Genomic DNA, 26,322 nt, shown 5'->3' with positions numbered 1-26,322 from the left:
ATGACTCAGTGAGCGCTTCAAATCTCTAGCATCCATGTGAGAGCCCGCATGCCAGTAAGCTCAGTGTCACAGGGGTTGAGGGATGAGACGCAGGCGGATCCAGGGAGCTTGCTGGCTAGCCAGCCTACTTGAAATGGTTAATTTCAGCGCCAGCAGGAGACCCTGTCTCAAAGAATAAGGTCAAAAGTGATAGAAAAAGATACTTGACATCCTTTTCTGGTTTCTCTGTGCATGCCCACAGGCACACACATAACACACACACTATACAAATTGAAATTAAGTTTTAAGGACAGGGTGTGGAAACAGAAGGTCATTTTCCATTACTTTCAAGAGCTTCTGGGAGTGTGACGGCCGGTATGTGAGTCTGCCTGCCTCCACCCTGCAGTGTTCAGAGCTTGGAACCAGAGCTGAACCCAGCTCAGGAGAGCCCGTCCTTTGCCTTCTCTGGGACTTCAGAAAAGGCTATCTCAAAAACAGTGACATGGAGGAGAGTTCCAGACTGCTACAGGACACGAAAGGGGGACCTGAGGGTGACATTCTGAAGCTGTGACCTTTTGTAACAGACATGAAGAAGCTGAGAGAGACAAGTCTTTAGACAGAGAAATGAAACCAAAGACGGAAGATAAACATAGATGAAGGAGCCTGTGCCAAGAGAAAGAAGACAGAGAGAGAGAGGGAGGGAGGGAAGGTAACAGTGAGCCAGTGCCTCAGACCCTGGTTCCTGCTGCACACTTGCTCTCAAACTTCATAAGCTTTGTGTTACAACCAGTTCCTTTTCAGGGGTTGGAGGAACCCTGCCAGCAGAGAGCCCAGTGTGAATCGCTTTAACCAAGTCACTGAGGTGAGCACCATCAACAGGAAAGGAGCGACCCACAGCCTCTTCCCCAAAACGTGGACCCTCAGCCAGATCCTGACGACACATCAGGGAAGCCCACAGGGAGGGCTGGCCCGCAGAACTCTTGTCATCGTCAAAGTCAGCCAGCAGAAACACCAAGTCAATGTCCCGGGCAGCAGGAGCTCAGGGCACCGGGCGTCAATGCGGGCAGGCGGCGGCAGCCGTTAAGTGTGGCATCCATAGGGTTTCCCGGTGTTCTTCACTGTCCTATGTGGTTACAGACTGTCACCTCGGGGGAGGCTGGGACAGAGCACATATAGGATGCAGGGCCATTGTTTCAACCCTGTAGAAATCTGCATTTATTTCAAACTGCCGCACTGCCCTTCCTGTTGAGGCCAGTTACCACTGGATTCCAGTCCTCCAAAATCAGTCTCCATCTAACCGCCACCTCTAACGCCAAATGCCAGGTCACACCCACCACCTACTGGGGTAGCCGTGCTCTTAGACACACACACACACACACACACACACACACACACACACAGACACACCACAGGGAAGGAGGCTAGAGTCTACTCCAGGCCCCGGTAAACTACATTGCCATCTATCAGCAGCTGGGCACACCAGCTCTCCTCACAGAACACAGACAGGACTCAAGGTGACCACAGGCAAAGACTTCCTTGAGTGTTTCAGACATCTAAACTGTAAGCCCCACAGCAAAGGGTTGTCACAGAACAGAGCTGGAGACCAGAAAAGGCCCCCACAGTCTCCACCTACAGAACAAGTGTGATCTTTTTATAATTCATGATATGATGGCTTGCTTTTCTGGTTTGCTGAAGGATGATTTGCTGGTTGGTTGCTTCTCTGAACGTGTGTGTCTTTTAAAGGCTACGTCTGCCAAGTGTGATGGTGATGCCTTTAACCCCATCACTCCGGGGTCAGACTCTGGTGGATCTCTGTGAGTTTGAGGCCAGCCTGATATACAGAGTGAGTTCAGGTTAGCCAAGGCTACACAGAGAAACCCTGTCTTAAAAATATGAATGAAAAAATAAATAAGTAAATGCTACGTCCTCGGGTGCCAGGTTACCATGCCATGTGTTTCCTCAGGTGTCGTGCTGTCCATGCCATGTCTCTCGGGCACCTTCCAACCTTTAACAGGCAGCTAATACGCCATGACATCCTTCAGACTCCATACAGCTTCCTCAGTGTCCAAGGATGTGAAACCTGTTTATGAAACTAGACTTCTGTCTACACCAACTCGGCTTTTGTAACTCAGTAACATAAACTATACATCAGAGGAAAAGAATATCCAAGAAAAACAGTCCTAAGCTCAGGTGTGGCTAAAGGAATCCCCAAGCAGACAACACCTCTGCCCTGGGTTGGGAGCATGTCATCACCATCCCAGCTATCAGAATGAGACACACAATCAGCCAGGTGATTCAACCCCTGGCATCCAGGGACCAGCCGTGTCTTGAATGTCTGCCCCTTGCACTGCAAAAGGAAAGAGATTTCCAGAAAAAGAGGGAAGAGCAGCCAGGGTTACCTGGAGGGGAGCATCTAAGGGCCAGGAGAGAGAGGCCGGGGGAGGGCATGAGCCACATGGAAACACACACTTTCCACTACAAGTGGGGTGCACGTTGTTCCTGATTGGGGCAATATGGTCTGTCTCGTTCTATCTCTTCAGAGAGCAGCATGCGCAGCAGTAGCCCATGCAGGAGCTGGACAACACGCCCATTGATGCAGTGAACTCCAGCCCCAGCCCTCTTAGGACCAGAATGGCCTTGAGTGTGAAACCATTATTCAAAAGGGGGAAGAGGCTCTTGGGGATCAGCCCTAGATCCTGACGACAAATGCACCAAGAAGGTCACAGCCGTCCGCAGCTGGGGGACCCGCGATGGTGCCTCCGTCTAGTGGTTCTCAAATCCTAACCCTGCAGCTCTTCATACAGTTCCTCATGGAGTGCTGACCCCCCCACCTAAAATTTATTTTCTTTGCTACTTAATAGATGTAATTTTTGCTACTGTTGTGAATCCTAATGTAAATATTTTTGGAGATAAATGTTTGCCAAAGGGGTGCTGACCCGCAGGTTGAGAACCTCTGCCTAGAAAGCAGTGAAGAAAATTGAAATCTGGCAGCACACCGAGTACACTTGTTCCTGCTGCGGCAAGAACGAAATGAGGCTGTGGGCCGTAGGCACGTGGCACCACGTGAAGTCAGTGGCTGGCAGGGCCTGGGCCTGCAACACCGCTGCTGCCGGCACACTGAAGGGACTGAAGACCCTCGGAAGCGGTGCTATTACAGACGTCTGACAGCAAACGGGTTATTCATGTGATGGCAATAATAACACAGCCAGCAAGATGGCTTCATGCGTAAAGAAAGATTCTTGTTACCAAGCATGACAGCCTGAGTTTGAGCCCCATGACCATACAAAAAAAGAAAGAAAGGAATCTGAACTCTGGACATGCACGTACACACCAGAGACAGACAGACACACACACACTGAGAGAGAGAGAGAGAGAGAGAGAGAGAGAGAGAGAGGAAGGGAGAGAGGGAGTGTATATATATATATATATATATATATATATATACACACACACACACACACACACACATATAGGTATACATTGGAAATGTATCTCTAAAAGAATGGTCAGGGGTGGAATGTACTCATCTTTGAAGAGGGAGGAAGCAGACACTAAGGATTGCAGGCAGCCTTTGGGAAATGGAAAGGATGAGGGGAGAGAGGGGAAAGAGAAAGGAAGGGAGGGAGGGGGAGAGAGAGAGAGATGGTAGGTGTATTTTGCTTAAGAGCGAGGTGCGTTGACAGAGCACTGACTTCCTAATCTCACCACTAGATGGCGATAAGGACCTTGCTGGAAAAAGAGGCCGGGGTGCAACCTGCTTGCAATCAATAAACCTGTTTTCAGGTCCCCTAAAGACACCAAGTTGCTTGTCATTCCTCCTCCGCCTGAAGGAGTGAATCCGCAGGAAACTTGGGCATCTGTGTGTGGCCTCACCTGAAGGGGAGGCCCTCACCTCTGGTCTCAGACTCTGTTCTTCTATGCCGGATCTAATGCCTGTGGGATGGCCTGGAGGACTTGTTGAAACAGGGTTGCCAGGCCACAGCTACTCTGGATGTACCCAAGAATGTGCATTACTGACAAGTTCCCAGATGCTGCCGAGTCGGGGAACTTACCCTGCAGATCCCAAACGTGGAACATTCTGGAAGCATCAAAAACCCTGACAGAGAACCACCTGCCACAGCCCTGCAAAATGTCCTGTCCCCACCCTAACCGTGGCTTGGCTGAAAGGTCAACTACCTACTGTGGATACACAAAGGCTCATTAACCAGCTAAACTCCAACAGTCACCGTTTCGAATGACACCGTAGAGGGTACAAGCCTGGAACTCGTAAGATCAGGCATGGGACATTCTGACACCCTCCCACCACACTCATGACCCTCCCACCTCACCCACACTCCACTGCCCCACGCGCCTACCTGCGCTGATTGCAGGCACGCGCCACCACCCTGGCTAATTAATTTTCTTTTTTTTTTTTTTTAATGCCTTTAACATTTTATGACTAGGGGGTCCACAAGCTTCACAGACTACCAAAGTCTAAGGGCGGGGAGGGGACCTAGAGGGTGAGACCCTGCCCTAGACACAGAGATAAACAGGGTAGGCCTCAGCTGCAGAGGGTGAGAATGGGGCATGACCCAACAGCCCTACCCCATGTTCTCAGAAACCAAGCCAATGCTGTTACATCACACCCGATAAACTGTAACTGACAGCTTGAAACCATGGGTTTCCCGGGCCGTGACAGGCCTGTGCCTGCTTCCTCAGTCACGCACAATACACACACACACACACACACACACACACGCATGCACATATACCCTCCATAATTGATCACACACTTCATATACATATTACATGTTATAGTAAAAAAACACGTTTGTACACAAGAGCATTCTTTTTGCCCCCAGAGCTAGAATTCGGTAATTCAGGCTAAGGTTTGCCTCTTTTTCGCATCTAGGGCAGCGGTTTCCAACTTTAACACCCGGGCCACAGGAAGTGACCTATTTCACACCATAAACCACATCACATGTGTGCATTCGAGCAAGTGCATGTGTAGTCAAATATACACAGGTGTATCTAAGACAAAGGTTCTCCACAGTAAACCCCACACCTTTAACTGCCAATCATTCTGTTACTCCTTGTTCTTGGTTCTATGTTGCTTTCTTTAGTCTTCTGGTACCAGTCAGTTCTACTGAATTCACTTTATGGCCAATGAGTTGTAACTAACAATTTGAAAACCACGGTCCCCAGAACCATGACGGGACCTATCCCTACTTCCTCAGTTACAAATAAAACACACACACAACACATGACCTTACGTGCATAAGCATATGCCCTACACAGACACTTCACACACTCCATATACACATCACACGCACACGAACACGTATACCTGACATTACACATCCCACTGACACATATACAGACCCTACACACCATATGGACACACCACACACACCCTTCAAGTTATATATATATGCACTATGCATACCACACACTTTGCAATATACTCTGTCTACAAACACACAGCAAACACACACGCATCGCCTACACTCACACACCAGACTTCACATGCAAACATACCACATACATATACATGTCCTACAGATATGCACACACCACACACATTCTCTACATAAACATTTCCATCTCTCCCTTCTGCCCTCCCCACTCTTTCCTCCCCATCTCTCTCTCTCTCTCTCTCTCTCTCTCTCTCTCTCTCTCTCTCCTCTCAGGTCCTTGGCCACCACAGTCACTAAGAAGTATCCAGACCCTGGCCATGGCTAGGCATTTTAATGATTCAGTTTCTCCCCTGTGATCATCAGCCTCAGTGACAATCACAGTCCCCAGCTGCTCTCCAGTGGCCCCTAGGAATGCTTCACAGTGAGAGCTTTGTGAGGGGCCCAGTGGGAATGGAAAACAGAATGTCAGAGAGACGAAATGCAAACCCAGGTAAAGCTTTAGGTTTTCGTGCCGTGGGCTCTAAAAGGTAGGGCCTGAGTGGCCTGTGGGTCTATAGTCAGAATTTTAGATTTTCCCCTTATTCCTTGAGTGTTCTTGCCTGCTGAAGTGTCGACTGACTGCTTGGCCACATGTGGTGACCCAGCTCTGAAGTGCAGCATTTAAACCCACCTGGAAGCAAGAAAGAACGTGTGAAGGGGCCCAGGCTGTGAACCATGAAAGCCGAAACTAAAAAGAAACAGAGACATGAGCCTCGCACCAGCAGAGGTATCTAATGAGACTCGAACACGGGCACAACCCGCCTTCCACCCACATGTGGGCACTCTTCTCAGACCATCACCCAGTTCAAAGGAGGAGCATCAGAAAGGAAAAACAGGAATGCCCAGACTTGAGTGGATGTGCAATTAAACCCCTGATGCGTGTTTGTTTCTTCTCACTGTTGACAAGCCCGACACTGGCAAAGGGATCCATGATGAAATGGGTTATTGCCCTTGGTAGAGACAGGCCCGGCTCAGATGGTGACGAGAGCAGAACCACCATGACGCTGGATGTCCACGTGTCCCTGCCTCCATTTTCCCAGGACCCTTAATAGCCATGTAGCTAAAACTCACGCATCCTGGGAAACCTCAGCCTGGGGTGGGAAACCTCAGCCCGGGGCAAACCAAGGCATTTGCTCACCTATTCAGATCGCTATCATGCAGGGCACGCAGGTGTTCGGAGGCAGAGACCTCTGCCTGCCTGTGCTGTGTCAGTTAGGTCGGCAGAGGATCCCTAGAGGGCTGTGGAGCGTACCTGGGCCTGCAGCTCGGCCTTCTGCGCCTGCAGGTGGGTGAGTGTCCCCCGGCCCTCCTCCAGCTGGCTCCGCAGTGCAGCTACTTCCCGCTCCGTCAGCAGCTTCTCCTGCAAGAGGAGACCAGACTCAGACCAGGATGAACTAGGGCAATGAAAGGGCAGGGCCCTTCTTTGTATTCCCCTCAGTTCACGTGCCAATGCCTGAGTTGGCAAGGCGTTAGTGAGGGGGAACCTTTGGAAGGTGACAAGGGTCAGACAAGGTCATAAAAATGGAGCTCCATGAGGAGTTGGTACTTAGGAGAAAAGCAGAGTTAACAGCGGCCTACCCTCCCACCCACCACCATGCGGGCACACCATTAGCAAGAGCCTGCAACAATGCCAACTCTGCGGGCACGTTGATCTTGGGCCTCCAGCCTCAGCGCTGTGAGTGATAAACTAAGAGGTCCTGTGACAACAGCTCAGCCTGCCTCGCCCAGGCCACTCAGACGGTGGCCACTGTCTGAACCAGTCCCTACTCAAGAGTGAAAGGCAGACAACAAAGATCAAGAGGTCCAAGCAGAGACCTATTTGTGCCAAGGCTGGCTAGCCTGACAGACATTTGACTTTCAAAGCCTCTGTCTTCCCTTTTGTGAAAAGAGAACTGCAGAATGCAGATGCTTATTTGGCTCCGGGTTCTGTGTCTGTAAAGATGAAAATCATTCTGTGCACTGAGCCATCCATCAGCTATGCCAGAGCAGCAGGGAGCCACCCAGCCCCAAATGGTGAAAGGAAAGCAAAGCCTAATGAGGCCAGGACACTAGCCTATGGAGGATCAGTGGGGCAGTCCAGAAGGAAGGCCCCTTCCGGTCCTTCCACGCCCTGTCCTGACTTGCCTCTCTCTCCACCTACTCAAAAATACCAGTGATTCACATGGCTGACAGTCCAGGAGCCCTGCCGTCAGCATGCAGGACACGGCCTCAAAGCCCTGTAAACTCTGACTGACCGGAGTCGCTACCAAGCGCTCTCCATGTTTAGCCATCCACAGAAGGCAGCCCCTGCTCACCGACAGACAGATCACAAGTTGCTGCCACACGTGGCTCTCAGAGGTTCATGTGTTGAAGGCTTGGTCATTAATGTGTGCAGTGTGGAGAGACGTGAAGCCTTCAGAAGGGAGCCTTACAGGGGAGACAGGAGGTGGAGGACCCTTGAAAGAGATTCTGGGTCCCAGCCCCCCACCCCCTCCTCCTGCTCCTACCGTGAATGTACTTCACCACCACACCCTCAAACAAGAGTGCCAACTAACCACAGAAGGAAATGCTACAGCCTGGCCCACTTCCCCCAGCCAGCCTCGACCTCCTAAAGGTCCCATAACCTCCCCCAAAAGAAAGCCACCTACGAGGGACTAAGCATTCAAACACATGAGCCTGCAAAGGACATTTCACATTCAACCCTTAGCAATGCTCATTTTTGAAAAGGTGACTTTCATAGATTTCCAGGGATAAAAAGCAGAAGAGTCAATGAAATGAACCTGCAGGTGTCTGCCTAACTAACCAATGTGCAGAACTCCTGAGCTAAGATTCAGAGAACAGAACAGGACACGCCACTGCCATCAACAGCCACTGGCTCTTAGGGAAAGGCTGGAGCTGAGAGCCCCACCCCACCCATGCTGACCAGCACAGTCTCGAGAGCGCAGGCCCTGTGCAGGTAATGAGGCCTACTGTGAGCTCCTGAGTGCAACAGCCATTACCAAAGGTACTGCAGCAGGGACCTTTCAGCCGTGAGGTGTTTTGTAATTAAGTTAAAATTAAAACACAGAGCGAGCTCTGGTTCTGTAGTCTGGCTGACCCCTGCCTGCTTCAAAAGCACCTAGTTCTGCTCGGAGGAGTCCTTGCCCTGCCTTGGGGCATGACCTGAGCACACTTCCAGGGAACTGCGAAGGCACCAGGACACAGAGGCACTATCTTGGGTCATCCTTGAAAAACAAAACAAACAATAAAAACCCCTATCGGAATCTGACCAATCAGTTCGCCAAACCTGTGCCAGCTTACCCTAACCACTTGAAGAAAGGACAGAGTGGCATTTTGCTTCTTTCATTACATTTGAAACCGAGGGTCAAAGGCAAGCCTTGAACATTCAAAGCACACCCTAACCACTGAGCTGCATATCCAGGCAGCATTCTGATTTTAATTTGCATCTCTTTTTCTATGCTTAAATGTACAAAATGCCCAGTATCCTGCCAAGCAGCTAACTCAAAAGGGAAATGGAAGTTTTAGACTGGAAAAAGGATTTTAAATCTCTCACACGTGCCATAGGCTCACAGGGTCATGAACAGACTGGCCCTTGCAAATGTATTTGCTAAGTTTCCTAAGTTTCAATTCTATGACCAAACTGCTAACGAGAATAAAAAAGCCAACAGCCTGCTACTGTTTGGATGTCCCCCAAACAAATTCCCAACAGAGCAGAGTTGAGAATGGGGCCTGGTTGGAGGTTCTCGGTCCTCAGAAATAGACGAGCTCGTGGGAATGGCTTCTCCTGTCCTGTTCTTCTGACATGTGAGGCCCAGGGACTTGCCCCATTTTCCCTTTCCCCCTTTTACCAAGTAAGGGAGCCCAAGACAACCCCTAACCAGGAGCTGGAGCTTTGAACGAGGACTTCCCAGGCTCCAGACCATGAGAAACAAACTTCTGTACTTTATAAATTATTCAGTCTGCGGTACTGTATTATAGCAACACTAATAGGCTTAGACACATCCGTACTTTAAGAAATGGACAAAAGAGGTGAACAGATACCTCACCAAAAAAATATCCATGAATAGTAAATAAACACATACTTAACATAAATAGTTACTGGAGGATGTCAGCTCAGACCACAACTAGAATCACTACATACCTAGCAGAAAAATAAAAGAAGAACCAAAATGAAGGTTGAGACAGTAAGCTCTGTCGGGAATGTAAGACAGGCACCCTCCATAACCAGAGGGAGTGCAACTATGGCTGCATAGAGCAGATATATGGTCCCTCTGAGCTTTCCTGCTGGATTTTAATCCCTTCTGTGAAGCACTGAGAAGATGGAGGTCCATACTCATAATCCCAATGCTCAGGAGGCTGAGGCAGGAAGACTGCAAGTTCAGGGCCAGCCTGGGTTATAGAGCAAGCCTGTCTCAAAAGACAAAAGAGGGGGAGGTTAGTCAAGACCACAACGAGGCCATTAGAAAGGAAATGAGGTTGAAGATTAGAAAGTAAATGAGGTCATCAGGGTGTAGTTCCCTTGATGGATCCTGTTAACTTTTTGAGAAGAGAAAAATCAAAGGACACAGACGTGGATGGACAGGCAGACACACACAGACACAGACACACACACAACACACACAGGACTTGTTGCCTTGTAGTGCTCTGAACCACACTGGGCAGTGCCCAGTGAAAACTGTACCTAGACAAAGTCCCCTGACCCTGCATCTCCAGAAGTATAAGTCAACGCCTCGATCCTCTTTTCTTCTCCTCTTTTCTTGGCTTACCCATTTTATCACTGTGCCGCTGGCAACAGAAAAGAGACTAACACAGACGTTGTAGGTGATGATTAATATTTACTATTGATATATCTTCTGGTAAAGCTTGCTGTTAATCCTAAACAGCTGCATAACCAAATCACCACACAGAGACTATGATTTATTTAGTTAACCTAGAACACAATGCTGGGCAATAATTACTCCCTCTTAAACCTCCAAGCCCTCATAGTTTCCTAACATTTAGATTTTACCCATTATACTTGCTTTTTGTGAAATCTTATGTCTGGTTCATTCTCCATTCATTCCAAGATCTCTTCTCCAGCCCTGCTCTCCTCGCTCTGCCCCCACCCTTTTGCCTCACATTCTTTTCCTGTCCTCTGGCTCCTCCCCTCTCCCACCTACTCTTTCTTCTCCATTGCTCAACACTGTGGCTGGTTGTTTTATTTTGGATGTTTACACAAAGTTGAGACAGGTGATGCTTAGAATAAGTATCACAATGCAATATCTGGATTGAAACGGGGAGGGGGAAGAAATCAGCATTTGAATGAACAAGGGTAAGGTGTATACATTTCAAAAGAACGTTATGCCAACACACAGAATACTAACAAAGTATGCAAGAGAGAACAGACCACGCTTCCTAGGAGAAAATACCTAAGGTGGTGTGAAGGGACACATCTATGGCCTCTGGAATCTATCAGCGTTTACCACTTGAACAAAGAACAGACCTCACACTTGAACGCCACTCAGATGCAGGGAGAAGCTATCTTACCCAGAAGCAGTCTGACCCAGGGCTTCTCCAGGATCTCTGAGGTCAACTCGGTCCACAGGAACGTAAGTAGAGACTCAGAGCACGGCCTCCCCAGGACTGATAGTTTTCCCTGTGGCCACAGCTCCCTTTCTTACCTCCCTCATCTCACCAGTGACCAGGGACACTTGTGGAGCAGTCTGAACGAGCTGCTGCAGAATGGTGATGTAGGTCTGGATCTCCAGAAGATTCTGTTGCAGAGGGAAAATAGTTTCACTGTAAGTTGAGCTGCCAGAATCCTTTTCTCCCATCCTAAGTGAGCCTGGAATGAGTGAGTGCACGTATCCTGTTGTTCCACGTATCCTGTGATTACATCCGGGACAAAGGGATAAGCTGCAGCTGCTGGCCATGGCCCCCTGGAGTGGGCATTCCACATCTGCTGAAGAACTAGTAAACTTGGGCTTACCGTTGCCATCTCCCTTCAGTTACCTTCATACACTGCACTGGCTTCACAGAGCCCTGGGTGCAGGTGCATGAGAGGAAAAGGCACCAAACAAGGCCTGCAAGCTACCAAGACCTGACAGCACAAGACGGTGTTTCAGGGAGAAGGCAGCTCTAGCAGCCATGCTTAGGCTAAATGACTTACTGAGTGTGAGTGCATTCGTGTGTGTGTGTGTGTGTGTGTGTGTGTGTGTGTGTGTGTGTGTTTTCTCAGGCTAGCCGTTAAAGTCTCCTAGAATGGAGTCCTTTCATGAAACAGGGCTAACTATCCATAGGGATGTCTGGTGACTTTTACCAGCCAATGCACCATTCCCAGCTTTGAGCAAAGACTGATAACACAGCCTGCCACAAAAAAACAGCCTTGGCTGACCACTGGTCAACTTGTCCGGGAAGCTATGTGAGCCCTAGCCCATGAATGAAAAAGAGCAACCACTGGCCTCCCGGTAAGACCGATCCCCCCCCCCCCCACACACACACACACACACTGTCCCATAGTCCTCCACTAATACAACGGGAACACGGGTCACTGTCCCGGCTCCGCTCATCAGAGCTGACTTGAGCCTCTCCTCTCAGGCCGGGACCCAACAGATAATGACTGGAAGCTTCCCACCCTCCTGGTTATTGTTCTAAAAGTCTCCGGAGTGCTTCCCACTGCTCTGAAACTGCCCCCAGACATTGCTCTCAGCCTTCAATAAGATAAATACAAGGAAGCTGGAAGGTGTGGAAAGGAAACAGACAAGGGCCTGGTGAGAGGCCGGGTGCCAGGGAGGAAGCACTTTGGGCACACACGGGAGGTGGGGAGGGAGGAACACAGGGCCCTTGCCTGGCTCTGGGCTATCTTTGGTTGCGGCTGCGTTTCCCTAAAAGTGTTTCCCAGAGAAAAATCTGGGTACAGACAGCTGAACAGGGCAATGATGCAGGCCGTGTAGCTGACAGGACAGGGAAGACTAGGGGGGGGGGGCATTGCCATCCACTGCGCTCCCGTGAGCACAGAGCTCACGCTGCCAATTTCATCGAGGTCCTGCTGCCCAGACAGGAGGAACCCAGGGGGTTTACACACAGACTCCCGTCAGTCACTGAATGAGGCTCCATGGGTACCGAAACTCCCCAATATTTCCTAGGAAATGGAGCAGTTTTCAACCTCTACAAGGTCCTCGGCAAAGAGGTACAGATACTGTATCGTGAAACAAGGACCCTTCAAAACTGGGCCTCACACAGTGAAAGTTTTTCCCAGAAAGTCCAGCCTTGGTGAGAACAGATGGGGCCCTGAGGTCAAATAAAAAACTCTCCCTTCACTCCAGGAAAAGGGTCCTCACACCCCTAGCAATTTGCAGCTAAATCTACACAGGACATTCTCTGGCTTTTGCCTCCTCTTTTCTACAAAACAAGGAAGACAGAAAGCCACTGAATTCCAGTGTCATCTGTAAATCACCTCATTCCCTTTACCCATTCCTGTCTGGGCTTCTCCTGGTAAGTCAAGGCACAACAGCCCTGAGATTCGGGTTACAATATGGACAGAAGTAGAGCAGAGCCTGTCTTCCCTTTCCATTAACCCATTGTTAACCCACACAGCAGCACCACAGAGGATGTCACTGGCATTCTGAAGATAAGGACCAGCCTAGCTAGGCCACGTTACTCACTCACAATTACACAGGATCTGACTTCCTGTACACCAAAACCCCTAGCATCACTTGTGAGAGGCGGGTAAGGAAGGGGAAAGGTCAGGACACTCTGAAAAACAGGGCTCCTAAAAAAAGGTGTTAACTGACTGCCTCAAAGGCAGAGCTAAAGGCTGTAGCACAAGACCTTAAACACACACACACAACTTCTCCCTCCTGTGCACTTTTCTGAGAGAAAGCAGTTGAATGCTTAGAGACAGAGCTTCCTAAACCATCTTGTAAATGACAACGTGCAGCACAGGCACTAAAGCCAACCGTCCCCAGCACGCCCTGGACCTGCCCGCTGACGATGCAGCTCTGGCTAGGCGGGTGCTGTCTGTGCAGTGGCTGGCTCAGGCGGATGCAATCACAAGCCGCTGGCACTAGTAATCTCCTGTGCAGGCAAACTCAAACTGGGCTTCCGGAAGGGTCTTCCCACACCCGGCAGTTACCTTTTTGTACCTGTCCTTGGCCACACTGATATCCGCCTGCAGAAACTGTGCTTCCAGCTGAAGGTGCAGGTTACGCAATAAGGCTTCGTCAGCTTCCTGCAACAAAGGGCCACGCCAGGGTCACACGAGGACATGAGTGTAAAGTGAACCAGTTACAAACACAGGAACCACGTGGAAACTTACTAAAACAGATTCTTGTTCAGTGGGTCTAGGACACTGCTCTCTCTCTCTCTCTCTCTCTCTTGCTCTCTCTCATCTTTCTCTCTCTCTCTCTCTCTCTCTCACTGTGTGTATGCATGTGTGAGTGCATGTGTGTGTATACAGGTTGCAGGTGTGTGCATGTGACCCATCTTGCACGTGTGGACGTCAGAAGACAACTTTCAGGACTGGATTCTCTCCTGCCATGGGTTCCTGGGACCCTACTCGGGGCATCAGCCACGTAAAGCAAGTGCTTTTACATCCTGAGCCATCTTGCCAGCCCTAGAGGAAACATTCTTTTTTTGTTATTATTTTTATTTTATTTTAGGAGGAAGTGTTCTAAATAAAGCAGCAGGCGGTCACTGGGCCTGGCTGAGAACAGTAGTTCTTATCATTGCTAGAACTGACATTTGGCAATGTCTAGAGATCCTTATTACTGTCAGTACCTGAATGATAGGGGACATGAAGACTGCTCTAGGTACCCTATAATACACAGTCCGCCCCCTTCACACTCACACAACAAAGACGATCACAGCCTAAATGTCCGTAGTGCCAGGCTTCAGAAACCTTATCAAGGAAAAGCCAAATATCCTTAAGATTTACAGACATCTATATCTGTCCTCTATCTTGTCATCCGTAACTTGAGTTTCAAGACCAAACCTATATAAAGGTGGAAGGAGAGAACTGACTCCACAAAGCTGTCCTCTGACCTACACACACACACACACTTAGACACACAGACACACACTCACACCCCCTCTCTCCCACCCGCTCTCTCTCTCACACGCATGCACACACACACACTTCATGGCATGTACCCCCATCCTCACTTCACATCATACACACACATATACATACACACAATAATAATAATAACAATAATTGTAAAGGCTGTCTGAAATTGGCTGAAATGCTTCAGTGTGTTTGGTGTGAAATTACAGGTTTATCAGGAATCCCCATTCCCCAAGACAACACTGCCTAGGCACACCTGCCGATATCAGACATTGCCAAATGGTTTTTTAGAGACCTCTTACGAGCTTCTCATGATGAATGCTAGGAATGGCTTTTCATTAAAAAAGGTGGATACCAGTTTGATCAAACTGTTTATGAGATACTAACTCATAAACTCTCTTTCCAGTGAGAGAGTTAAGATAGCAAAGACAAGTGGATGGCCAAATTTGTGGAGACACTCCATATTGGCCAGTAGTCCAGCAAAGTCCTTGGAATGCATTCTCTGGAATGTCACTTGATTCTCTAACTGTTCTTATAAAAGGAAGAACCTCAGCTGTCTGATGCTGACAGCCAGGACAGAGAAATTCTGACTCTATAGCGGGATCTGTCTGTAGTAGGCTTCCCAGCCAGTGCTGTTTTTACACCTGTGGCACTGGAGAGCTGGGGCAGGAAGTCTCCTCGTGCCTCCATGGGCTTTGGATGTAGCTCCACCTCCTCCAGGAGCAGCAGTTTGCTGTGCAGTGGCTCCCCACTGGGAGCTGGGGCTAACTCCTCACAGAGACACAGCAATATCTGAGACAGATGTGAAGGAGCGTTGGACAAAGACACAGAGCCAATTTCCTGGATGTTTTCTGCTTTCCCTCTGTCTCCTTAAAGCCTAGAAGGGTAGGCTGGGATGGGCGAGTCTTATTGACAAACCTACATTTGACCCACGATTGCTGGAGCTGAAGGAGAATTAAAAATTAGTCCAAGCACCCCTTGTCCCTGATCTAAGAGAGATCAAACACTCCCAATCTTACAGATGGAATAAACTGCGGAGAACATTGGTTTGCTCACTGGCACCTTAAAGCCATTGGTACCTTCCTTCAAGTGACATGTAAAGCACTGTATAAGATCAAAGCAGGTGCTTAGTTTATTTTTTTACCTGTTGGGGTGTGAAGCACACTGAATCATTTTCCTGCAGATCATAGAGGACCACAAACAGATATCTGTCCAGCAGTCCTAGTCCCTCAGTGTCCCTTCCACCAAACTTAGGACTCTGGCAACCACAGTTCAAAGCCTAAAGTCTTTTAGAGAGATTGGTGGGTCCCTCCATTCATTAACGGAAAATAACAAATGACAACAGGACTTGGACCCTGCCCATGGGCTTTTCTGGGATGCAGAATGGAGAGCCATCCTACCAGACCCCTACCATCCATCCACACCTCCCCCTGGGGATTATGCCAGGACCAGCACTGGCTCCAATAAAGCAATATTCAAAGCCACCTGTGGCAATAATATTAATGCAGCCCTTGTCTTTAAAATAGGATAATCCAATGCTTTTGTAAGTGCATGTCTTGCTTGGGAGATAATCATGTATTAACCTGCCCTGAAAATTCCAAAGGTGAGCCAGCGCTTCAGGACTGTGCAGTTGCTGATATGATGAGACTTTGTTTTGAAAGCGATGTTCTTTTATTTGTGCCAGAGCTCAGAAATGTGTAGACGCCTGTGTTTTCATTATGCCAGAGATGCTGTCAGCTGAATTTCCAAACGCTGCAGCAACAGAAGCATCCAGATTTTTCAGAATGACTGCCTGTGTCAACTGTCTAATTTGAGAAAATAATCCAACCCTGATATGGTGAGAGCTGGAAACGGGGGGGGGGGGGGTAGGCGGTTCACAAAACAGATCACCCCACCAGAGAGCTAGCTGGAAATGCACATACTCTCAAGGATTGCAACACCCTCCCAGGTCGGAGGCCACACAGTGAAGTGCCAGGTGGTCCAGGACATTGACAGCCCCACCCCACCATGCAGGGGATGGAAGCCAGGCTGTGCACATGCTGTGAAAGCAGCAACCAATGAGGTACATCACAAGCAGCCTCTGCAGCCATTTGTGAGAAAGGAACCAGAGAGATAATTAACGTTCAAGGCACCCTTGACAATCAGCCTTGACAACTTTTTCACAAGAATTTGAGGCTTCCGTCAAAACCCAGCTGCTGAAAAGTGGAGATCCAAGTTCATTAAAGGCATTGCAAGCTGGGATTTAATTTAAAACGTCTTTTCCTTCAACCCTGGGTATCAAAAAATCTTCCCAAAACAAAATGTTGCAAGTTGCTTTTTGCATCTGCAGGACAGAGGCTCTGGGTGAACTGGGCTCCTCTCTCTCTCCTTGGCTTCATTTTCTCTGCTCTGCTTTCTCCCTCTGCACTCTCCTTGCTCTTCCTCTGCCTTCCATTCCTTCCCCGGACGCCTCTCCACACTCCAGCCTCCTCCTAAAGGCCTCCTTCCCCAGGCCCCGCCTCTCCTCTTCTCTTGGCCTGCGGAAGCCAGCAACCCGGTAGGTGGTCGCTTCATGTCCCCCCTCTCCTGCCCTGGGCGCCAGCACCCCCTGCTCTTTCGCCAAGAGACTTCAGAGGCAGACGAAGCACACGTGTGTGAGCCAACCTTTGAACGGCTTTTCATTGTCTTTAAGAATTTAATAATTAAAAAGTTTTTAAGAAGCTACAGCAATTGAAATTGTCAATGTTAAAGCTTTAAAGGTTAGTCCTTAGAGCCCGTCTCAACTGATAAGAAAACTACAGGAATCATTAGTAACCAGTAATCTAAGTATATATATGTGGTGATGAGTCATAAAGGTTACACAGCCTGAATACTTACTTAAAAGCCATCTGCAGTTCTTGATCCATCAAAAGGCTGAGTATGTGACTAACTCTGGCCACACTCTTTAAGTGTTATGTTGAGGGTTTTATTTCCCTTCAAAAGAGTGGCTTGCTCTAGCCACTTTTGCCTCCCAAAAGACAACTCTATACAACTATTGCAGGAATGTTCCAGAATCCTTCTCTGGAACCTGTGGCTGTTTCTCTATTCTTCAAAAATAGGGAGCTTCAAGGGAAATGGGCACTTCTTCCTCTCCTCCATGAGTCTTTGCTTCAGAGAAGCAACCTCAAGACTATTAGCCTCCATCTCTGGTCAGCCTACTGAGTAAAACATAAGTGGGGTATTGTAATGCTGCCGTATCTTGATAGCCTAGAAACACTCCATGGATTGGGAGCTTGATCCCCAGGGCAGAGGGGTTAAGAGGTGGCAGGACCTTCAAAAGGTGGGGCACAGTGGGAGAGCCTTATAGCCCTTACCCCAGCTGTGGCTTCCTAGCTTGCCATGCAAGCTCACCTCACAGGCTTCCGCAATTGAACTAAAGCCTTTCACCATAACTGAACTAAGCCAGGGGCCCCCTTCACCAGTGGCATGTGTTTGTATTTGCAACTTCCAAATCTGTGAGATAAAGAACTCTGATTTGTTTTTGTTTTTCAAATTACTCATCCTTGGGTGTTTTGTTATATTATGGATAATAGGTTAATACACCTTAGCATCACATTATCAGCTTCACAGTCTACGTTTCTTTCATGGGACCACACGTGTCATAAGGTGCATAAGTGAACCGGTATATCAGTTCACTCACCAAGATTTAATTGAAATTAAGAAGTCAAGGAAGAAAACGGTAGCAAGAAACAGACAAATGATAATATAAAGGGAAGAGGCTTGTAGGAAGCAAGCACTCTTACTATCTAGTAGCTGTGCGGGAACTACTTAAATCCAAGGCCGTATTCTACCCACCTTGTTAAGTCTTTCCAGCATTTCCTTTAGCACCAATTGACAGTCACACTCATTTTCGTACCTGCAAATTGGACACACAGGCAAGAGTTAGGCAGCTTCTGGGCTTTCTCGGGTACAGATCACACTGCCAGTGTAAAGTTCAATCTCAGATAATACCGTGCCCTTTTCTTTAAGAAGAGAATTTCAATTTTAAAGAAATAGCTAATTCCACGTTTCCTTGCCCACTGCTTCCCAATAATTTTCACACCACCAAGCACATAGAAAATGTGAATAATGGGAAAATATAAACGAGACAGAAGTCTTCCATCCTGGGACACCTCAGCTGCCTCCCATCCAGCACCTGAGGATAAGGGGATTATGTTTGAGCAGAGCTGTAAGCCAAGCACCGCCTCAGAGTGGAGATAGGAAGGCTGCCCTGTTCAGTCCCTAACCAACGACAGATTTCCTAAACTGGCCTCTTCGTTCACGCCTGTGACATGTCAATCTTTTGCTATTGTATTATTCACCCTCACAACTACAGACAGAGACTGCTGCTACCTTTGGGGGAGAGACAGGAACACAGCTGAGCGCCTCTCCCCAGGGTCTAGGGCTAGGGCTTGGTGGTAAAGTGGTTACTGCACAACCAGGAGGACCGTGAGACTGTGTGGTTTACTGGAAAAACCCCTTTCTAGGTGTGGCTCAGCCCTAGCACACTTTTAATCCAAAGCTTTCTGCTGAGTATCATAAACAGAATTAAATAAAGTGAACCCAAGGTCAAGAGGTGGAAAAAGCAACCAGTTGGCAGGAAGTGAACATAGGGAAAAAGCATAGCGAGTAAGAGGACGTCAAGAGGAGCAAGCACAGGAAGTAAGGGGGACATTGAGTTTAGGGGTATTTTGAGATGGATTGGGGAAGAAGGTTTCTCTTTTTCTTTTTGATATGTTGGCCAAGGAGTAAGGCCAGCTGGGTGCTTTCTCTGCCTCTCTGAGCTGGCAGGTTTTCTACCCCAGTACCTGGTTCTTGAGTCTTTATTGGCAAAACTGAACATTTGAGATTTTGTTGAAAACAACAGAGGACCACAACACCTAGGCTGAGCAAGGGAGCCCCCAGTTCACGCCCAGTTACCAGCCCCTTGACGTTAAGAATATGCTATTCTCTCCTACTTAATTTCTTTCCAAAGAAAGAAATGATAAGCAGATACCCCAGAAATTCTTATGGTCAGAGGGAAAAGGGCTCTTCCCAGTGGTCCCCTCCCCCATTCCATGTAACCCAATACGAATTCATTTCTTCTTCAAAGGGTTCTAGCACTTCCAAGGGTTCAGCAGGTACCAGGCTGCTTAGAAGGGAACTTCACTCCCCACGCCTCCCTTGGTCCGGAAGTGCTCATGTAGCTGAGTCTCAACCAATAGGTTAGAAAGATAGGTCTGTGTAGACCCTTCCGGGTAAAGGAGGCAACAGGGAGTCACTGCCTCATGGATCCTGCAGCTTGCAGCACGGACGCTGCCTTCTTGAGGTTCGTGCAGAACCTTCAGAATTTCACATACTAAACTGCACACCTAGACTTTACCCAGGAGAGAAAAAAAAAAAAAAAAACTTTCATCTTGGATAAGCCAATGTTAGATATTTTGGGTGGTAAAATATATGTACAATCATTTAAATATTTTGCTTTTATCTTCAATTATGTTTATGGAGGGCGGGAACACATCAGTTAGGTGGCCGTGAAGGTCAGAGAGGAAGCTGGATCCCCTGAAGCTGGACTTAGGGGCTGTGGTGAGCCTCCTGGTGAGGGTGCTAGGAACTGAGTACTGGCCCTTTTCAAGCGCAGGACGTGCGCATAACCATCTCTTAACACCACCCTGGGACAAGGCCTCTCGGGGCAGACCTGGCTAGCCTAGCACTCTCTGTACATATCAGGCTGGCCTGGAACTCAGAGATCTGCCTGACTCCGATTCCCAAACACTGGGATTAAAAGTGTGAGTCACCATTCCAAGTGGAGACTTAGCACTTTTGAGAGTGCATTTCATGGTGTTAAGTGTACTCACAATGTGGCTGCACAGCAGCCGGCACCCCCATCGCCAGAACTCTTCTAACAGTGAAACTCTCTGCCCATTAAACACGAATGCCCCATGGGTCCCTCACCCCAGTCCTTGGCAACCAACACTCCACTCTCCATCTCTAAGTACCTCGTATAAGCAGAACCAGTATTTTCCTCCCTGTGTCTGGCTTATTTGGCTCAGAAGAGTGTCCTCAAGGTTTATTCCTGTTGCAGCGTGTGTTCGAATCTCCTTCTTTTTTTAAGGCTGGGTGCTATCCTAATTTATGTTTATACCAGATGTGCTTAGACACACATCTGACAAACAGCTGGGATAGATGAGCTGTGGGAGAAAAAGTGTGGTTTGGAACTCGATCTTCAGCGTTTGCACCATCCGCCAAGATGCGTGTTACGATAGGTGTGCAAGGTTGTTGGAATATTTTTCCATCCAAGATGCAGGTGTATGTATATGTATATATGTAAAGCTGGGTTGGAGCTCACTCTCTGGAGTTTGCTTCATCCAGGCAATATGTGAATGTGTATGTATATACGTGTGTGTGTGTGTGTGTGTGTGTGTGTGTGTGTGTGTGTGTGTAAAATAAAATAAGCCTGTAAGAGAAGCTAAATAAAGAAAAATAAAGAAAGAAGCTTGTTGGAAACTACCTGCTGAATCTATCTTACTTCATCATCAAGTGTAAGTGTGTGTGTGTGTGTGTGTCTTTTTCCCTCCTTCTTTTTATTTTCAGATGCTTTGCCACTACAGTGGAAAGCCAACACTAGAGCCAATGGCCCTAGTCAACATTTACATGGTAGACGTACGCCCATGCCAGGAAGCTACCAGCACTGGCCAACACCAGTAATTTAATTTTGGCCCCTCAGTTCTCCACTATCAGTGGAAGACACAGTTGGGAACCACCAGTTCCAGCCTGGAAAATTACCCTCAGAAAAAGTCTGCCGGGTCACTAGCCAGGTGGCAGCCGTGTACGCACTGACCCAGTTTGTCCCCAGCTGAAATGTCGAAGCTGGTCTTCGACATAGCAACTCATTCTTACACATTTTAGCTTTTGCAAATAGTGCTACTGTGAATATGGGTGTCCAGCAATCCTTGTCCAGGGGCAGCTTTCAAGTATCCTGAGTGGATGCTGAGAAGTAAAAATGCTGTGTCATAAAGTAACGCTGCGTTTAGCTTTGGGAGCAAGTGTTCTCCAAAGCACTGTTCCTCTACACCTTACTCTCAGTGCGGCTCAGTGCGGCCATCCTTGCAAACCCTGCCCTCTGTCTCTAGCCATCCTAATGCATACGAAGGAGGCCACTGCCACTTTGGAGCTTCTGTCACTCGCCACGGAAACCAACTCTAGTTTACGCTGAGCCCCACCCACAAAGCAAAGCTTCCTGCGGCTGTAAACCTTGGCCAGGAGTCAGAATCAATTGGCAGACATGGAAGGTGCCGTGTGTAACCTCTGTGTTCTCAGACTTGAAAAGGCTGGAAGCACAACCAGACCCAACCAAAACCCCATGCCAGCCCAAGAGGGCCGTGCAGCTTGCATCTCCCAACTAGTTCTACCTTTCATGATGCCAAGGGGCCATTTCTCTTTATGTGGATTCAATAGGTCCAGAACTTGTTTTTCAAATGGGTAATTATCTTTGAGAATAATATTGTTAACAAAAATCTGATTTTCTCATGGCTTTTTCCTGCTAGAAACATCTAAGAGTCTCTGCAGCTTAACACCATGTTTGATAATGAGCACAGCAACACAGCCTCATGAGTAATTTTCATGCTATAAAGATCCGTCTAGATATATTAAAAAGAAGTGATTTCATTTTGCAAAACTAATGATAAGAATTCCCATATTCATATCAATGAGTTCATAAAGTAAAAACATGCTCTGTTTTCCATTATCTAGTTGTTTATGTAAATTAGTTTTGTTTCCAGTAGTTGGGATAATTGACTGTATTCATCACTGTATTTTGGTGCTTTTCCTTGTTCCCATGGTTCTTGTTTACTGTGTTCCTTAGTCTTTGCTGCATTGAAAACATGACTGTGAGATTATTCACATTCCAGATGCTACCCAAAGCATGGCTAGCATGTTTTGGGCCTCGAGGCTTGTGTTTCCATTTTCCTCATGACTCTCACCTGGCTTTGGCTACTCACCAGTTTACCTTGAGAATGAAAAATCAAATTTGGCTTGCAAGTGGGTGAGTCAGTGTGTGAGTGTATATGTGAGTGTGTGTGTGTGTGTGTTCATGAGTGACAATGAGTGTAGATTGTATGTGTGTCCGTGAATGAGGATGAGTGTGTGTTCATGAATGACAGTGAGTGTAGGCTGTGTCTGTGTGTTTTATAAAGATTTTTAAATCCCACTGAGGCAACATGTCAAACTTCTCCATGGGTCAAGAGCAGCGAATCAGTCAATGAGATACCTAAATCCACAGCAGCATGTGAAGAGCTGCGCCATGGTAGCCGCACACTCAGAACCAGAGGAATTGATAGAACCAGGAAAACTCAACATGGCTGTTCCAATATGAGGGCTCACAGAAGTCATGTTCATCCAGATCACAGCAGAGACAGCCATAAGGGGACCCAGAACATGCTGGCAGGCCTTCGGGCTGCCTTGGGTATGTGAGCCACGTGGCGCTGTGCATGCATTTAGTACCACCTGCCAGCCTGTGCCAGCTGATTAAGATGGTGTTTTCACACCGTGAGCACTTCACCACCCCATCAAATGAAGGAGGGACACTGGCCCATCCAAATGGAGTAAGCAGCTTAGTGTGGCATCGTGTGGCCTACAAAATCCAGAAGGGGAAACTAAGGGTGTGCAGCCCAGCTGGAAGATAGCATGCCCAGAATTTGCAGAGCCCTGGATTTGATCACCAATACCAAAGGGAAACACACCTACGATCCCAGCACTTGGCAGGTGGGGGCAGGAGGATCAAAAATCCAAGGTCCTGCTGGTCGGTGGCGGTGCATGCCTTTGATCTCAGCACTAGGGCTGACAGATCTCTGTGAGTTCGAGGCCAGCCTGGTCTACAAAGTGAGTCCAGGACAGCCAAGGCTATGCAAAAACAAACCCAGTCTTGAAAAAAAGAAAAATCCAAGGTCACCCTCAGCGGTAGCACCAAGGCCAAGGCTAGCCTGCGGCCATGTGCTAGCCTGTGCTTGCTGAGACACCAGCATCATCTGAGGGAGAGCCTGTGGCTAAGCCACCCTCTACAGGAATCCAGTAATGGACTTTCCACGACCCTTTTCTGAAGCCTGTAGCGCAGGACAAGAAAACCTCTGCGGGAGCCTCTCTCAAGGCTTACTCCGCACAAGATACGGAGGTTCGGGTCCCTTCTTGCGAACTGGTTTCTATGGCTCAGCATCAGAAACAGAAAGACTGGTGGACTTAATAAGCATCCAGCTCTCACGTAAACATTCTCATTATGCTTCACCGTAACTTTTATTGTGGATATTGCAGCTTGACAACAAGCTTTAAAGTGTACACAGCCATGCATTCAACATGCTTCCCAGGTGTCACCCAGGACACCGTGAAGACAGTTAGACTTGGTGCCTGTGGATCTGAATTCCGTGTCCAGCACAGTCATTCTTGGCATGAGTGATCTTCCCCAGACCCCTTCCCAGGTAAATGACCCAGCTGTTCTATCACACTGGGACATCTCAAAAGCAGGGTACTGCACCAACCATTACGGTGCTCTTCTCCCAAAAGCCAAGTTAGGAAGTCAACGTAGGTGTCCAACAACGAAGGGACGGGTGGAGAGAGTGTGGTAAAGACACACAGACATATATATGAAATACATATAATGTATACGCATTTTCAGCCTTAGAGAAAGTTAGGTTGTTCTCAGGAAAAAATGGATGATCACATTAAGCCAATTAAGCCAGTTTCCAAAAGCTAGTATATGTTTTCTCTCATTTGTGGTCCTATATTTTATACAGTTACTATATATATATATATATATGAAGTAAAAGAAATGAAATTGTGTAGGGAAAGGGAGGTGAGTGGAAGGGAGGAGAGATACGAAAAGGGAAAGTAGAAGGATCCAGAGAGGAATGTGGTTAACGTACAATATATTCCTATATGAAAATTAAATTGAAAAAAATTACGGAGTCAAATAAATCGGTCATGTGAAAGCACGTATTCTGAAATTCCAGAACCGACAGAAGTAATGTCTGCTGACATAACCATCCAAACTGGGCGCTCTGGGAACTCGGAGACGGCAGCTCGCGGGTGTTGTAAACCACCTTGCTTATTTGGTGTTGGCTCAAGGTGAGCACCTAAAACTCAAACCACAGGACTGAAATCTCCATGTTATATCTAACATCCCAAAACACATGAAAAGTAAGCAAAACTATGTCCTGGGAATCGGAAAAGGACATCGAACTGGAAGGTGGGTATCTTCGGGACCCGCGCATCCTTACGCCCCTCTCTGCAGGACAACCTACACCTGCCCCACGCCTCCCGCCCCGTCCCGCGCCGGGCGGGCCTCAGTTTCGCTGACCGCGCCCCTTACTTGCTCCGGAACTCGTCGAGGGCGCGCTGCGCCTCCGCCTCCTGCCTCTCCAGCCGCGCGCGCTCGGCGGCCAGGTCCCGGGCGCGCTGCAGATTGGCCTCGATGTGGCGGGCGAGCGCGTCCTCGGGCCCGGGCTGCTCGCCCAGGCGCTGGAAGGCGTCGAGCTGCCGCCGGAGGCCGGCGTGGCGCTGCTGGAGCGCGCGGGCCCGCTGGACCTGGGCGGCCACGCGCTCGCCCAGCGCCTGCAGCGCCGCCAGGCCGGGCGCGGTTCCCCCGGGTTGGGCGGCGGGGCCCGCGGGCTGGGCGCGCTCGTAGCGCTCCTGGCGGGCCTGGAAGACGTAGCTGCGGCGGTACATGGCTCCCGGGAGGCCGCGCCCTGCTCCGCGCCTGCTAAATAACCGGGCGCTCCGTGCTGGGACTTTCCAGAGCCGGTCAGCAGACGTGTCCTCGGGGCGGGAGCCCAACAATGGGGAGCCGCGGCCGCTTTGTGTGCTGGATTAGCCGTCCATACAGCTCCGGGATGGAAGGGGCAGCGGGCGAGGATCGCTTTGTTTGGCCGTTGTGGAGCCGGTGGCCCTGTGACAGGATGAAGGGTCAGGGGGACAAGAGACGCATGATGCTCTTTTGACTGGTTCCCCTGGGCACTGTGTAGGGGACCAAAAGCCAGCTTGCAGCAGAGCCTGGCGCTTTCTCCTGTCCCTTCTAGCTCTCGTTATGGAATTTAATAACTCCGGTTTAATTTGTTGTTTTCAGGTTTTTTAAGCCATTATAAAAAGTCTGTTATGTTAGGGTTGAGATGTGTTTCTAGTGATTTCTTACTAATATTTGTGTGTGTGTGTTTGTGAAGAATCTACAACATGTACAGTGACTTAGGAAACAAAATTAGTGACACTGGATTCTTGCCTTTGCTCTTTCACCAAGGAGTTGAGAGTAGGTGCTCTGAACTTAAAAGAAATCCTTGCAGTCTGAAGATTTGATAAACTATCCAGCCCTCAAATACATATTTCATTATGCTTCATTTTAACTTTTATTATGGAAATAGCAGTTGTGCTTGAAAACAAGCTTTAAAATATATACATTCACACGATTTGATAGCAAGGCTTTGAAAAATAAGTACATTGCAGCCAATCCTGATGAGATCTGATAAACTTGGGCCAGATGGAAGGAGAGGAGGACCTCCCCTATCAGTGGAGTTAGAGAGGGGCAGGGAGGAGATGAGGGAGAAAGGGTGTGATTGGCAGGAAGTGAAGGAGGGGGCTACAGCTGGGATACAAAGTAAATAAACTGTAATTAATATTAAAAAAAATTTTTTAAAAATTCAAAAGTAGAATGTGATGTTGAAAATAATGAACTGAAGCTGGGTGGTGGTGGCTCACGCCTGTAATCCCAGCGCTCGGGGAGGCAGCACAGGCAGGCGGATCTCTGACTATAAAGTGTCCAGGACAGCCAAGGCTACACCGAGAAACCCTGTCTCAAGAAAGGAAGGAAGGAAGGAAGGAAGGAAGGAAGGAAGGAAGGAAGGAAGGAAGGAAGGAAGGAAGGAAGGAAGG

At 48.4% G+C, this 26,322-nt stretch overlaps 1 protein-coding gene across 1 annotated transcript in view; it reads right to left on the bottom strand.

Moving 5' to 3' along the window:
• Window positions 1-25,332, bottom strand: part of Bfsp1 (beaded filament structural protein 1) — a 30,965-nt gene extending 5,633 nt beyond the window's left edge. The window contains exons 1-5 of the mRNA XM_055602649.1: window positions 24,773-25,332; window positions 18,250-18,310; window positions 13,507-13,602; window positions 11,054-11,146; window positions 6,667-6,774 (exon numbers count right to left, since the gene is read on the bottom strand). Coding sequence (XP_055458624.1) covers window positions 6,667-6,774; window positions 11,054-11,146; window positions 13,507-13,602; window positions 18,250-18,310; window positions 24,773-25,128 — 714 coding nt within the window. The 5' untranslated portion in view covers window positions 25,129-25,332. The remainder of the gene's footprint in view (window positions 1-6,666; window positions 6,775-11,053; window positions 11,147-13,506; window positions 13,603-18,249; window positions 18,311-24,772) is intronic.
• Between the last annotated feature and the right edge of the window lie 990 nt (window positions 25,333-26,322).

The sequence above is a fragment of the Psammomys obesus genome, unplaced genomic scaffold (assembly GCF_907164565.1).
Source record: "Psammomys obesus unplaced genomic scaffold, mPsaObe1.curated_primary_1811, whole genome shotgun sequence".
NCBI lineage: Eukaryota > Metazoa > Chordata > Mammalia > Rodentia > Muridae > Psammomys > Psammomys obesus.
The sequence above is the reverse complement of the archived record's forward strand: the minus strand, read 5'-3'. Positions and strand labels throughout refer to the sequence as shown.